Source organism: Pteropus vampyrus, unplaced genomic scaffold (genome assembly GCF_000151845.1).
Source record: "Pteropus vampyrus isolate Shadow unplaced genomic scaffold, Pvam_2.0 Scaffold393, whole genome shotgun sequence".
In the NCBI taxonomy this organism is placed as follows: domain Eukaryota; kingdom Metazoa; phylum Chordata; class Mammalia; order Chiroptera; family Pteropodidae; genus Pteropus; species Pteropus vampyrus.
This window is the reverse complement of record NW_011889174.1, coordinates 827,664-841,759: the sequence shown is the minus strand read 5'-3', so window position 1 is coordinate 841,759 and position 14,096 is coordinate 827,664. Positions and strand designations below refer to the sequence as shown.

General features: G+C 37.0%; 2 protein-coding genes across 2 annotated transcripts in view; both read left to right on the top strand.

The window, feature by feature from the left end:
* The window catches only part of LOC105305687 (regulating synaptic membrane exocytosis protein 1-like), a 243,638-nt gene extending 242,385 nt beyond the window's left edge, over positions 1–1,253 (top strand). Inside the window, exon 5 of the mRNA XM_023523450.1 lies at positions 1,193–1,253. Within this exon, the coding sequence (XP_023379218.1) occupies positions 1,193–1,253 (61 nt within the window). The remainder of the gene's footprint in view (positions 1–1,192) is intronic.
* A 946-nt stretch (positions 1,254–2,199) lies between these two features.
* RIMS1 (regulating synaptic membrane exocytosis 1) overlaps positions 2,200–14,096 on the top strand; it is a 184,337-nt gene continuing 172,440 nt past the window's right edge. Inside the window, exon 1 of the mRNA XM_023523461.1 lies at positions 2,200–3,067. Coding sequence (XP_023379229.1) covers positions 2,302–3,067 — 766 coding nt within the window. The 5' untranslated portion in view covers positions 2,200–2,301. The remainder of the gene's footprint in view (positions 3,068–14,096) is intronic.

Here is a 14,096-nt window from a genome sequence, read left to right as displayed (position 1 = left end):
GATATCCAAGAGTTGTAGGGTAGGTAAACAGAGGAAGAGAGGACATTACAGGAAGACAGAATAAATGTACCTAAATTATGTGGAGAGAAGACAGAAAAGACATCCTCAGTGAAGGAGGAATTAGTAATAGCTTTTGGTGACAAACTTGTGGGTTAAGAAGAGATAAAAATATTGAAAGTGCTGTTTGGGATTGGTCAGAAAATAAGATCTTTAAATAAGATACAGAATTTGGTGCTGTAAAGTTTCTGAAGAGAAAATATTAATCTTGTTTTTGACATGTAGTTTAAAAAACTTTAAAAACTCAAGAATAAGAATTGAGAAGAGACTATTTGTTTTGACCTTTTAGATGAAATCTGCAAAAGGTTGATAGGGGCAAATGTCCCTTACTGATTATATAAATTACTTGCTAATTATGTAAATACTAAAGAAGTCAATGAAGACAAGATAGGTGGTTACTTCAGGGAGGGAAGACTGAAAGAATGGCAGTCTATTTTAAGTTATTGAAGAATTCTTGATCATATTTTGTACACTCATCAGGAGCCACAGGAAGTGAAACAAAGGTAGAGGTGAGAAAAAGGCATAATCAGTGAAGTAAAGAATCGGAGTCTGGAGAGCTCCTTCCATTTGCAAATATTCTATCTTTTCATAAAGCATTTTCACAGATGGTGTCTCCTTTAACTCTTATATGAAGTCTGCAAGGTCAGCATTATTTATCAGCATTTCAAGAAAAATTGACTCAATATAAAGTAACCAGATCACCTATGGCTTAAGGAGCTACTAAATGTTTGCAGAACAATCATCAGCTTTTATGAAAACTGTATTTGATAATGATTGATACATGTTCATTAGGCCCCTTACAATGTCACTCCTGCATTTCCACCTTCTGATGAAAATCCCTTTCACTTCAAGGGACAAATGTGATGTTAATGCCTCAAGCAGAATTCACCATGCTTCTATTTTGCTTTTTTATGCAACAAATGTGATGTTAAGGCCTCAAGCAGAATTCACCATGCTTCTATTTTGCTTTTTTATGCCATTTGAAACCTTTTACCCTTTCTTTTCACCATCACCAGCCTCTCCTCAAACTGACCCATATCTTAGCAATTACTACTTTGGTAACCCACAGTAGAAATTTTCTCATCATGTATTTTTTCTCAATTTTTGTTCATGGCTTTTGCTTTTGGACTTCCAGTCAAACCATGTTCCCTCTGGAAAGCCCTCTCTATGGACCTCAGGATTCCAAAGAATCTTAGGTTGCCTCCATTTTAAATGCATAGTAGATTGTATAGTGTCATAATGCTACGCTAAGGCATCTACTTTTTGTAACTGCTGGTGGAACTTTGCAAAATCAGGTGCACGCCAGTGTACAGAGAGTGGAGGAAAGGAGCAACCGAATGATACATCTATAAAATTCAAAGATTGCCAACCCCCTTAACTTTTATCTTTGCTAGTGCCTTCAACGGGATAAGAGAAAAGTAGAAGACAAAACCGTTTTCTTCTTTTAGACTTCTGAAATGAGGGAGAGGGAAAGGAGGGAGTAAAAATGAATAATAATTTCAAATTTTTCAATTTCTAATATTTTTGTCCATAGAAAGTAAAATGAAGGTTAAGTTTCAGCCATTTAGGGAATTCACTAACCAATTCCCTAAAAAAGTGTTTGGGTGCACATGACATTGTTAAAATTAGTTTTGTTCTACTATTGAAGAAGTGCTATTTGATTTGATTTATGAATTCGATATACTTGTATTCATATTTCTTTAAAACTTTATGATTGTCCACATGTATTGTCCAAATATATATCAAGTATATATTTAGTTTTGAATCGATGTGCATATTATCTCTTGCTCCTGTATTATTACCTATACTACATTTTTAGTCTTTGATTCACAAGCCAGTGGTTAGGATAAAACTTGTTCATTTATTGAATTTATTGATGCTTTTTACCTAGTCTAGTTAATTCACAGAGAATTTTAAATGTGCAAACTAGTCCTTAAGTCCCTGAACATATTGTAATGGGAAAGAGCTTTATTTAGAAAATTAATCAGATATACAGGTTTAATGTCGTTCCGTCATGTTGCTTTTTAATTAGACATCGAATTATAACTAATTATTTGAAAGGATTTAAATCTGGAATAGGGAGAGCTGGTCTTCACTTTAAGCTTTACACACTGCTCTCCTTGACGTTCCTCTGTATATCACAGGAAGAAGACTCCAGGGCTCTCAGAGCAGAATGGCAAAGGCGCTCCGAAGAGCGAGCGGAAACGCGTGCCGAAGTCCTCAGTGCAGCCCGGAGAGGGGGCCATGGAAGAACGAGAGCGGAAAGAAAGGCGGGAAAGCCGAAGGCTGGAGAAAGGGCGGTCCCAGGACTATCCCGACGTGCCGGAAAAACGAGAGGACGGCAAAGCCGCGGACGACGAGAAGCAAAGGAAAGAGGAGGAGTACCAGACCAGGTACCGCAGCGACCCGAACCTGGCGCGGTACCCGGTGAAACCGCCGCTGGAGGAGCAGCAGATGCGCATGCACGCCCGAGTGTCCCGCGCGAGGCACGAGCGGCGCCACAGCGACGTGGCGCTCCCGCGCACCGAGGCGGGCGCCGCGCCGCCCGAGAGCAAGGCGGGCAAACGCGCGCCGGCCGCCGCCAGGGCCTCGCCGCCCGACTCGCCGCGGGCCTACTCGGCCGAGAGGACTGCGGAAGCCAGGGCGCCCGGCGCCAAGCCGCTAACGAACCACAGCCCGCCGGCGCCCAGGCATGGGCCGGCCCCCGCGGAAGCCCCGGAGCCCAAAGCCCAGGAGCCCCTCAGGAAGCAGAGCCGCCTGGACCCCAGCTCGGCCGTTCTCCTCCGGAAGGCCAAGCGCGAGAAGGTGGAGACCATGCTGCGGAACGACTCGCTGAGCTCTGATCAGTCCGAGTCGGTGCGGCCATCCCCGCCCAAGCCGCACCGGTCCAAGAGGGGAGGCAAGAAGAGGCAGATGTCAGTGAGCAGCTCGGAGGAGGAGGGCGTGTCGACGCCGGAGTACACCAGCTGTGAGGACGTGGAGCTCGAGAGCGAGAGCGTCAGCGAGAAAGGTACGGGGCGGCGCCGGCCGCGCGCTCGGGTGCCTGCGGGGCTCCTAGAGGCGCCTGCGCTGAAACCCGAGATGCGCGTGCGGGGCTCGGAGGTGCGTGTGTGCTGAGCCGGTGGTGTGCGTGTGCCGGGTTTAGAAGTGCGGCATGTAATGTACACGAGGTCTGTAGTCATCACTGCGGTATTGGTGTATTATAACGTTGCTAAGAGTAGGTCCTAAAAGTTCTCACCAGGAAAAAACTTTTTATTTTTTGTAACTAGACAGAGATGGATATTTACTTATTGTAGTAATCACTTCTCAATGTATAGGTATGTATTGTAGTAATCACTCCTCAATATGGGTGTGTCAAGCCATTATACGGTTTTAACTTAAACTTATGCAGAGCAGTATGTCAATTACATCCCAATAAAAGTGGAGGAAAAATATTCGGCCTGGCTGCCAGTAGGTTTTAGCTTTTGTCGTTATTGCTGTCGGTTGTTTGGTTGGTTGGTTGATTGGTTGGTTGATTGTTTTGGGTGGGATTTAAAACAACCACAAGCTCCAATTTGGGGTTATAAAAGTTTTTAATGATTTTGGTTTCTGACATTCTGGGAAATTCAGTAACGTCTTGTGTTTTTAGTTATTATTTTGGGGTGGATTTGTCTGGGGAAAAAAATAGCTTCTCTTCTAGAAAACCAAAACTATGCCTGATAAAGGCTAATGTACTTCTTTTTAAACTTCAGAGGTGTGATACTCCAGTCACTGAGTTACCATTTTACAAGTTTCAGATGAATATTACAATTTGTAAAGACATTTTATCACAAAGATTATATCATGCAGATGTTATATATTGTGTTTTGGATAGTAACTTTGGAAAGTGAAGTTCATTTTACCTATTACTTTCTAAAAGATTGTGTGATAGGCTGCCTTTCCCACCCCCACCCCCAAATCTTCACTCTACAACATGATAGCTTCACATAGCTATTTAAATTTAAATTAATTAAAATTAAATAAACTTAAAAATTCAGTCCCCCAGTTGCGCTAGCCACATTGCAAGTGCTCAAGAGCAATCATCACAAAAAGTTCCTTTAGATAATGCTGGTTTAGAAAATACTTGTTTGATATTAAAATTATGTTTGTTTCGAAGATTCACTCGGATTTAAACTGACCACGGTCCTAAATTAAATGGCGGAGGGCATCATCCTCGTTGCAGTGTTGGGGTCCTTATATGTTTCTTAATTTATATTCTGGGATGACTATTTTCATAGTTTTTGGCTTACTGAATAATTTCTAAAGTATATACTAAATATTATAAATTTTATAAAAATGTTTTCTTACCTTTTCTATCTCCAAACTGCACTCAGGTGTACTCTCTTTTTCTCTCCTTTTTGCACGCCCCCCATCTCCCTCTCTGTCTCTGTCTCTCTCGGTCTCTCTTTCTCTTTATATACACATACATATAATGGAATACTTCATACACACACACACACACACACACACACACACACACACACACACATATATAATAGAAGTTAAGTAACTTTTGCAGGGTCACATAGTGCTGGAGATTATTATGGCTGGTTCCCGAGATAGGTAATGGTGGGATTTAGTAATAAAGGCATTAATAGATATTACAGATGGTGGAGTTTCTAATTTAGTTTGAAATAAGAAAATGTCTATACCACATTGATAAAATGTAATCCTTCTGATGACTTATGTTTGACTTGTAAGTCAGTTTGCCTATGTTTATGCGTATTGTTTATGGGCTTTTTAAAAGTCAGGTGGTGAGTAGATTCTCGCTGCCTTTTGTGCCCTAATAGTCTAATAAACACATAATTTTCCCCTCTGAAGTAATAAAATGTCAAGTAATGAATGTGCTCAACTGGTGTGCGGATAACTCTTGACAGATATGTGTGTATGTGTATGTATGCAGATATACATATATAAATATAGACATATAATTTTTTATTATTCTTTAAATGAAGGACTCTTTACCAGCTCTTACTGAGTATGTGTTAGAAATCACAATAAGCATGGAATCAGACAGAATTGAATCTCAGAATTATTTACAATAACAACAGATTGTGAAAGGAAACATGACTAGTGGCATAGGTAATTGGAGTGATGGAGCCAGTTTAAAGTGAACTTATTGCCTCTGCATATTGTCTTCCCTCTCTGGGAATTATCATTCTGGGGACTTTGGTGACCACTCAGGATATACATAGCTCTGAATTTGGGGTTAAATCTCTTCATTTGGGAATACAGGGGCAACACACATGCCACTATCTAATACAAACACCCTGTTGTCTCTTATAATTAATCTCCTCAATAAATGTCTTGAATTTACCCCAAAATGGTTGGTCAGTTCTGATATTTTAACAAATTTCGACTCAACATTTACAGAATGAAACACTGAAGAACATACTTTTTATTAATCAGTAATGTCTGTTAATGACTGTTACTGTCATTGCCTAATAAGGGTTAGCTTGGGAACCAGCCATGATAATCTGTAGCACTCTTGACCCTTCATAAATCTCACTTTTCTTATTGCACAATGGAAATCAGACTGTTTACTTCATAAGGTTGCAAGTGGTTTGAATGAGATGATGCATATAAAATAGGACGCTACAGCATTCTTCCTCTATTGATTTTGTCTGTGGTTCCTATACCACAGATATCTCATATCACAATGAGTGTGAGATAATCACTCATATATACAAAATTAAAAGAAAAGATTTAAAATGTTTATATTTTATGGCTCCAATGGAGTGAGAAGGGGAAGAGACTTCTTAGGAGAGAGTGGATGCCATGTTGTGAGTTTCAGAGTCAGGAAAAGTATTTCCATGAGAGGCAAGTTAAAATTGCATTTTTACTATATACTCCATGCATTCACTTATCCAATATATCAGCTACACACATAAATTAAACATTTAACACAATGCCTGGCTCTCTTAGTCTGTTTAGGCTGTTATAACAAAATGCCACAATCTGGGTAATTTATGAACAACAGAAATATAATTCTCATCATTCTGCAGGCTAGGAAGTTCAAGACCAGGGTTTCCGGCATAGTCAAGTTCCATTGAAGGCCCTCTTCCTGGTTCATGGCTGGCACCTTCTCTCTGTTTCCTCACATGGTGGAAGGGACTAGGGAGCTCTTTGGGGTCTCTTTTTTAAGAGTACTAATCTCATGTATGAAGGCTTCACTCTCAAAACCTAAGCACCTCTCAAAGGCTCCACCTCCTAATACCATCATCTTTGGGGGTTAGGATTTCAATTTATAAATTTCGGGGGGCATCACAAACATTCAGATTATAGCACTGACATAGGGTAACTACTTAATATATGTATACTATTTTTGTAATTGATATTCGTATGCTGAGTTTGTATATTGATTAGCAAATATGTATTTAGCACTTCCAGTGGATAAACTGAGGTTTAAAAAAAGATTAGTGTGTTTCATGCTGTCATGGAGCTTGCATTCTGTTGAGAGAATTAAGCAATAAAGAATGATTACACAATGAAATACAGTTTAATAAATGCTTCAAAGAGACATGTCTTCAAGATACGTTGACATAATTTTGCTATGTATCTAACCATTTAACAAAAAGAATAACCTGATCGAATGACATCTGGAAGACAGCCCAGCATTTATATTCAATATAATCTTTGACATATAGAGTAATTCCACTCACGCATATAACACCCACACAGGGATTAACAATGAGCTCTATCTAGTGGGCTTATCTAAAAATTGAGGTCAACTACCATATGTTTTAAACATGAATGCTGTTACATTGCTTTTGCCAATTGGGAAAAGTTGGGCATCTATTGTCTCTTAACTTATAAATATTAACTAATGTGAATCTTTCTATACAGAAGAAAAACAATGAACTAAATCTTGCTTACAAGATAACAATTGAATTTTAAATGAAATGTATAATATAATTCATTGGGAGAAAGTCTAGTGAAAATTTGTGCCTCCAAGGAATTGAATAAAGAGGGCTGAGAATAAAAAAAGAGACAAGATGGGGCCAACATAGTGGAGAGAAAGAAATGGTGCCAGCTGTAAGAAGAAACATAGAAGCATTGCTGTTTGATCAGGGGAGTAAGCCACTTAGAATTGCAAGGAACTCAAAAGTACAAATTCTCAAACAGAACTTCTGGAAGAAGAGTCTGGCATTGGATAACAGGATATCCTTCTTTTTAATCCTCTTGCTCTTGCTGACTTTGCATAAACCAAGAAAATACAACACAAGTTGAGTACGCCTTTGAACTTTTAAAGCATGCCATGAGTGGCTTTTGAGGTCACCCTGTACAGCAAGAACTAACTGGTCTGTAACTGTTACTGCTAGGCAGTGCTTAGCAGTCCTTTTAGGAGCATGTGGTATCTGGATTGCTTGTAAGAAATGATATCTGCAGGAATATCAAACAGTGAGTGGTTGAAAAGAGATACTGAGGACCCTTAATAACAGATGTGAATTCTCTTCCTAAAGACAAAGACTGTTTCAGGGGACCAAGGTGTAGGTTGTGGGCAGTGTTAACTATTGACTATTAAGTTTGGATACCTGACAACTTAAACATTAGAGAACCAGGAACAAGAGTTGGAAACCTTTGCAACGATCGGGTTGCAAAGGTAATTTGTTCATGTAATGCTTTATATATTCTTTAGTCATTAAACTAAAAGTATTGGGAGTATCCATTTTGGGCTCCAGCAGTACAGTGCTTACTCTTCCTTCACATTGAACTTTTAATTTTGACCAGAAGTTGTTAATTTACTTCTGTTTCTTGAAAGCAAAGAATGCATTTTATATCCTTTTGATAGTCCTAGTGGTTTTTTCTGTAACATTTAGAAGGTTTAAGATTTAACAATTTGGCCGCCATTTATTTATTCCTATATTAATCTGTATGTGAGGTTCCATAAATATTGTATGATATACATATTTAACAAAATATCTATAAGAACCTTTTATGTTCCAGGTACATTTTACTAAGTCCTAGAGGTACAGTGATTAAGTAAATAAATACACACATATACACATATAGCTATAGATAGGTATACAGATAGCCATAGTTCCTGCCCTGATGACATTTTTTATTGGTGATGGAGGAGAAGTTCACCTGCTCTGAGGCACCTTACAGTGACTTCAAGCTCAGACATCAATTTCAGTGGAACAAGAAGTGAGGAGAGCTTCAGTTTGACAGATTAGTTCAGTGTTTGTTGATAGAACCAACAGCCACATACTCTTTTTCATTCTTTTTACCACTGCCTCTTTCTCTTTAGTCCCTTACACACGGCAAAAGCAGCCCAATATTTAATTCCCAGATAAAAATCATAAAGAAATCCAGTGAACTCCCCGAGCAAAACTCAGAGATCCTGAAGTCAGTGCTCCCTGTTCTGGGACCTCCAACCCTTAGGAACTTAACCCTGTGCTCCACACCATATTCATCCTAAAGCGAAGGCTGCCAGCTCACAAGCTCTATTCATTCATAGATGTTCGTGACAGTGTTAGTGTCCACCAGAGCGGTGAGGCTAAAAGGACCAACATGGAGATTCTCACCAGCTACACACAAATCCAGCCAGTACTCAGTCTTTAAAATAAATGAACAAGAAAGGACACAAAATATGAAGGATGCCAGCAGAATGAATTTTAAAAGATCTACATAAACAAGGAGACACATTGACACTGTAAATAAGAGATAATTCAAGAGTAGAATGTGTTTAAAGAACAAACAGAACATAATGCTAACTCTTAGTTAAGTTTGTTACATCCTTATTTCCTAACCCCAACCCCAGGGCACCTCTCCTACCCTAAAACACTGATACTCTTTGTAAAATATTTTCTGAATTATTAAGGTTATTAACCAAGCTTGAAGGGAAAGATCTGGGTACCAAAACCTATAGCTCCAAAGTGCTTGGATGGAGATATTTGGACAAAATACAAGACTGTATGAGTAGACTCAAAATCACAAACTTGCCTGCAGGTATGAGTTAATTATCCTAACCAGGAATTAAAATAACCTTATCTGAGACATAAAAATAAAAACTAATAAAAAGCCTATAAACTGCTCTGGGTACAGAAAGAGGCAATCATGAAACTGACCTAAGAAAGCTCTACAATCCCAAGAATGTTCAAAGTCTGGAGATCAAAATTGTGAAATATGGAAGTTCAACACCATTAAAGAAGCCAGGAAAAGAAAGAAAAATCTGTAATCCTTTGGAATTAAAAAAATAAACCAAGTCATATACAAAACAGTAAGAGTTAAACTGCCTTTACACTTCTTATTAGCAATGGATGCTAGACTATCACTGATCAGTGCCTTCAAAGTTCAGAGCAAAACTATTTTGAAACTATACTTCTATGCACATGGAAACCATCAATCAACTCCAAGTTCTCAGAAAATCTACTTTGCAGTTTCCTTCTGAGAAAATTATTTAAAGATGTATATACTCAAGGAAACTGAGAATAATTAGAAAGTGGAACAAATGAGAAAGAAGAAATAGTAGAGCTAATCTGGGAATTCAATACGAAGAAATCCCTGAATGACATCGTGTGCAGAAAACAATCTGTCCAGATTAAAACTGAAAGTCATTTCCAGGAGGCTCCAAAAAAGAATATTTTTATATTAACAAGAATGCTGTGGATTCCAGGAAATCTATAATGACTGAGTTACATGACATCATCAACCTGGTAAAGAAAGGTTGTGTCCTTTTCACCAATAAAGAACAACTAAACACTGAGGATGGAAAAAAAACCTTAAGGAAAATCATGGTTCACATATAAGACAAAGAAAAATATGACATTATTTTATTATTTGATACCAGCCCTGTTGACTATTAACTGAGGTAAATTTTCTTATGAGCAAACAGGAAACCTGACAGTTCATCTCTAGAAACAGAAATTTAACTTTTTCACATTATTATTTTTTACTTTGTTCTGGAGTGTTTACATGTAATAAAATAGTAATGACTTACTGGTTTCAATTTTTAGAAAAAAAGCCATTCATGTTGAATACTTATATTTGTTTACACAATTGAATAGAACTATTTTGTCCATGTCAAAATAAATGGAAACTGACTGATATGAGAGATGAAAAGATTGGGTGAGGTAGAACTGCTCAGCACACGAATATTCTCATCTAAAATGTTCAATAGATAAAATATCCTGTTCAAATCTTAGGGCAATTAACAGAGGATTAAGTGTATTTAAATGTAGAAATGTAAAAGAAGTAAAACTTTTGGCTTTTGAAAACAAAGGAAGTAAATAAAGTGAGCTAAAATTTCTTCTTTAATTAGTTTTAACTGGAGATAATATCTTAAAATTAAAAACCAATGGTTAACATCCCAAATAAACCAGTCGATGTATAGAGGTAAATTATTTAAAAATTAGAATACTCTCCATTAGAAGAACTAAAAAAATAAATATTTAAAAATAAGTTTGGGAAATGCAATTGATAGTATGAGCAGAAGGGGCATGAGGGAAAATGAATTATTATAACTACATCTCAAGCCCATATTTATTTTAGTTTTCATCATGTGCGTGCATTAATTTATCTTTTAAAATATGAAAACACAAAAAATGCTATTTAACATTCCCTTTATTAAATTAAGTAACCAGTTTTGATGTCATTCATAAGTGGCATCTTAGCCACCAGAACCTCAAAACAGCAATGGATCCATATGAAAATGTAACAGCATTGGCTTCTCTTTTGCCTTTTATACATTAATTATTCTTTCATTGAATTCCTACTATATGACAGGCACTTACCAGGCTTTGAGAAAATATAGATTAGAGCATAGTCTCTGCCCTTAGCAGCTCTTTCAGAAGAGTGTACCTAATTTCTTTTGTTCTTTTGCCGTGTACTGCCTTGGCCCATTTCACACAGAGGGTGATGAGCAAAGTTTAGTAGACCTCTACCCCCACTTTTTAACCTTTAACCAAGTTTCTTCTTTAATTTGCCCTCTTAATCTATGAAGAGGAAAGAGATTGCTGGACCAGCATTTGGTAGGTTGACCTTTAGCACAATTCCCAACAGTTCTGTCTGGCCGGATTTTCATTGATATTACAAGGACAGAGATGAGAATAGACATAAAAAAAAAAAAGAGAGGGACTGTTTTATATTGCTGAGGGAAAGATTAAGTTTAATTCGTTCAAACTACAGAAAGAGGCATAATTTAGGGTGTTAGATGTTTCAGTTTAAATGCCTTAGAGGTGGTCTGAGAACTAACTTCTTACAGTAGATATGCAATAGACATTAGCTGTTCTGTACAATTTAAAATTTAGGAAAGGATTGAGAGGACATAAACAACTGTGTGTGTGTGTGTGTGTGTGTGTGTGTGTGTGTATGTGTGTGTGTGTGGTCTGAGCTACCATGCTAATTTCTAATTTCTAAGAATATGCATTAAGAAAATTTTGGAAATCATCATGGTGAGAAGATGACTTTGTTCAGAGTTACAATTTCTGCCTAATTTATAAATGACTAAAAAAATCTCTTTGATTCTAAAACAGGAGCTATGACTAAAAAGAAGTTCTATAAAAAGAAAAGAAATTAAGTCTGTAAATCTAACATGATTATGCCCAATAATATTTCTCCCAAATTAATCCATAGCTAGAAATATTAGTCATTTAGTTACATCTGAAAGAGATTTCTATTTTTGAATCAGGAGAAACTAAATTAAAATCTGGACTGCATTTTCAAAAATAATCATGCGATTTTACATGTAATATATGCTTCCAATTTTAATATATAATGTTTTAGAAGATGTATAACTAAAGGTCATTTTAAGAGGAAACAGGTATGCTTCAAAGCACATTTAGAAAAATATTTGATATTGAAGAGTTCAGTACTACCTATTTTATCTTAGTAAGTTGTTCTTCAGTATCTTTTTAAAATGCAAAATCATACTGCAGTGTTTTTGACCCATTTTATCCTGTGAATGAAAAGATTGTCCTTACTTTTGGTTCAATTTAACAGAATAACAGAATCTTCCACCTCAGAGAGACTTCGTAAGCAAACAAAAATCTGTCCTTTCACACACTATTGAACAGAGAAGAAACATTGTGAGTGTTAAGGTCTGCCTGATTCCCTGCCCCTGGAGCCATTTTCTCCTTGCAGCTGGAAGAACTTGGGTCTCATCCTGTCCTCTGCTCTAGCCAGACCCTCTGAGGAATAGTGTTTGCTCAGTCCTGCTACTTGCTGGTCTGCCGTCTAGGCCCAGTCCTAGCAATCTGGCTTCTAATATATTCTGCGAACAGGCCTCAGATTTGTGCCTTATTTTGGTTATTAGATCTATGTCCCTGGATCCTTGTGATTGAGTCCAGTTCTGTCACCCAAGTCCCTTTAGAACTAAAACTTTACTTTGCCCTCGCCAATCCCCATCCAGGAGTTAGAAGCTGGATTCCTACATACTGACGTCCCTGATGCCAACTGCCATACTGGAAATCTAGATATTACCTCCCGTATCATTCTTCTTCATACATTATGGGGCATCTCTGATTTGCTTGACTATTCTAGATTTAATAGTTATTGCCTGTAACCGTCTTCTTTGAGTGTCTTGTTCTACCTACTGAGCTGAACTTCTATACTTGGGTCTTTTTAAAAGCACCTGTTCCCTACTGAAGGACAGATCTAATTCTAATTCTAGTAAATTCTTCTGAGCCTGGTGTGTGTGAAATGACATAATAGTTGCATTAGTTTTCATAGGGATGCCATAACAAGGTACTACAAACTGAATCACCTAAACAACAAATTTACTTTTTCAAAATTCTGGAGGCTAGAACTCAACATCAAGATGATGGCAGGCTTGCATCCCTCTGAAGGCTATGAAGGAAGGATATGTTCCCGGCCTCTCTTCTTGGCTCGTAGATGTCTGTCTTCTCCCTCAGTCTTCACATTGCCTTTACTCTGTGCGTGTTGAAATTTCTTCTTCTTATAAGGATACAAGACATATGGTATCCTCCATACTGTTTTCCATAGTGGCTCTACCAATTTGCAGTTCCACCAGCAGTGTGTGAGGGTTCCTTTTTCTCCGCATCCTCTCCAACATTTGTTATTCTTTAAATGCTCTCGTATCTCTAGCTGTGATTTAAAACTAAGGCCAAATTTCACTTCCTCTTCTGTCGTTTTCTTGAACTATTTAATTTTATTTTTAATGTTTGCATGTTTATGTCTTTTCCTGAAGGAAATTAATTGTAAGTTTAAGTAGAGATATGTTTCTGCATTTATATCCAATTTTATACTTAATAAAGTGATAGTTTATAGTTACATACATAGAAATATAGTTGTTGGATTAAGTTGTACACTGTTGGATTTTCCTCTATTTTTTTAAATTTGTGGAACAAATTATATAAAAAAAAGAAACTAATAAATTATATATTTGAATATGTAGAAAAGATATATCCAAAAGTATAGTTGAGGGTAACTGGGTTTGTAAAAGGGTAATTTTTCCAGTCTTCTAATTCTTGGTACATCCCTTTAGTTTATTGATTTAATAAATCAAGCATTTGGGAAAAGTACTTAAATCAATAGGTACCTCTTCATAGATGACAAGAAATAATTTACTTTGTTTTTTGTGTGATTGCAGCTTACTACTATGTTCTCAAAAATCTCTTTTCTTTTAGTTATTTTTAGTAATTTGGACATTAATTCTTTGAACTATAAAAAAGAACTACAATATTACTACTACTAGACAATGACAGTATACATTTTTATGAAAGAGAAAAAATTCAGTTGTCCACAGAAGAAATACTAGTGTGGATTACAAACAACATCAGTAACATCAATAGTGAAAAACAAAAATAATTTAGGGAGAACTGAATGATGAGGAAGGAAAGAGCTGAAAATTTAGTTGGTGTAATCCCCTCAAAACTCTAAGTGCTTCGGAGAGAAGAGTTTCTTTGGGAAACCATAAATCTGGTTAAAGATTAAGAACCTTTGGTAAACTATAAGGTAAATTAAGCATCATCATAAAGACCTTGTATTATTCATTAATTAGGAGAGTTGGAATAGTGATTAAAATTGCTCAGACTCTAAAATTTAGATGTTTGGAATTG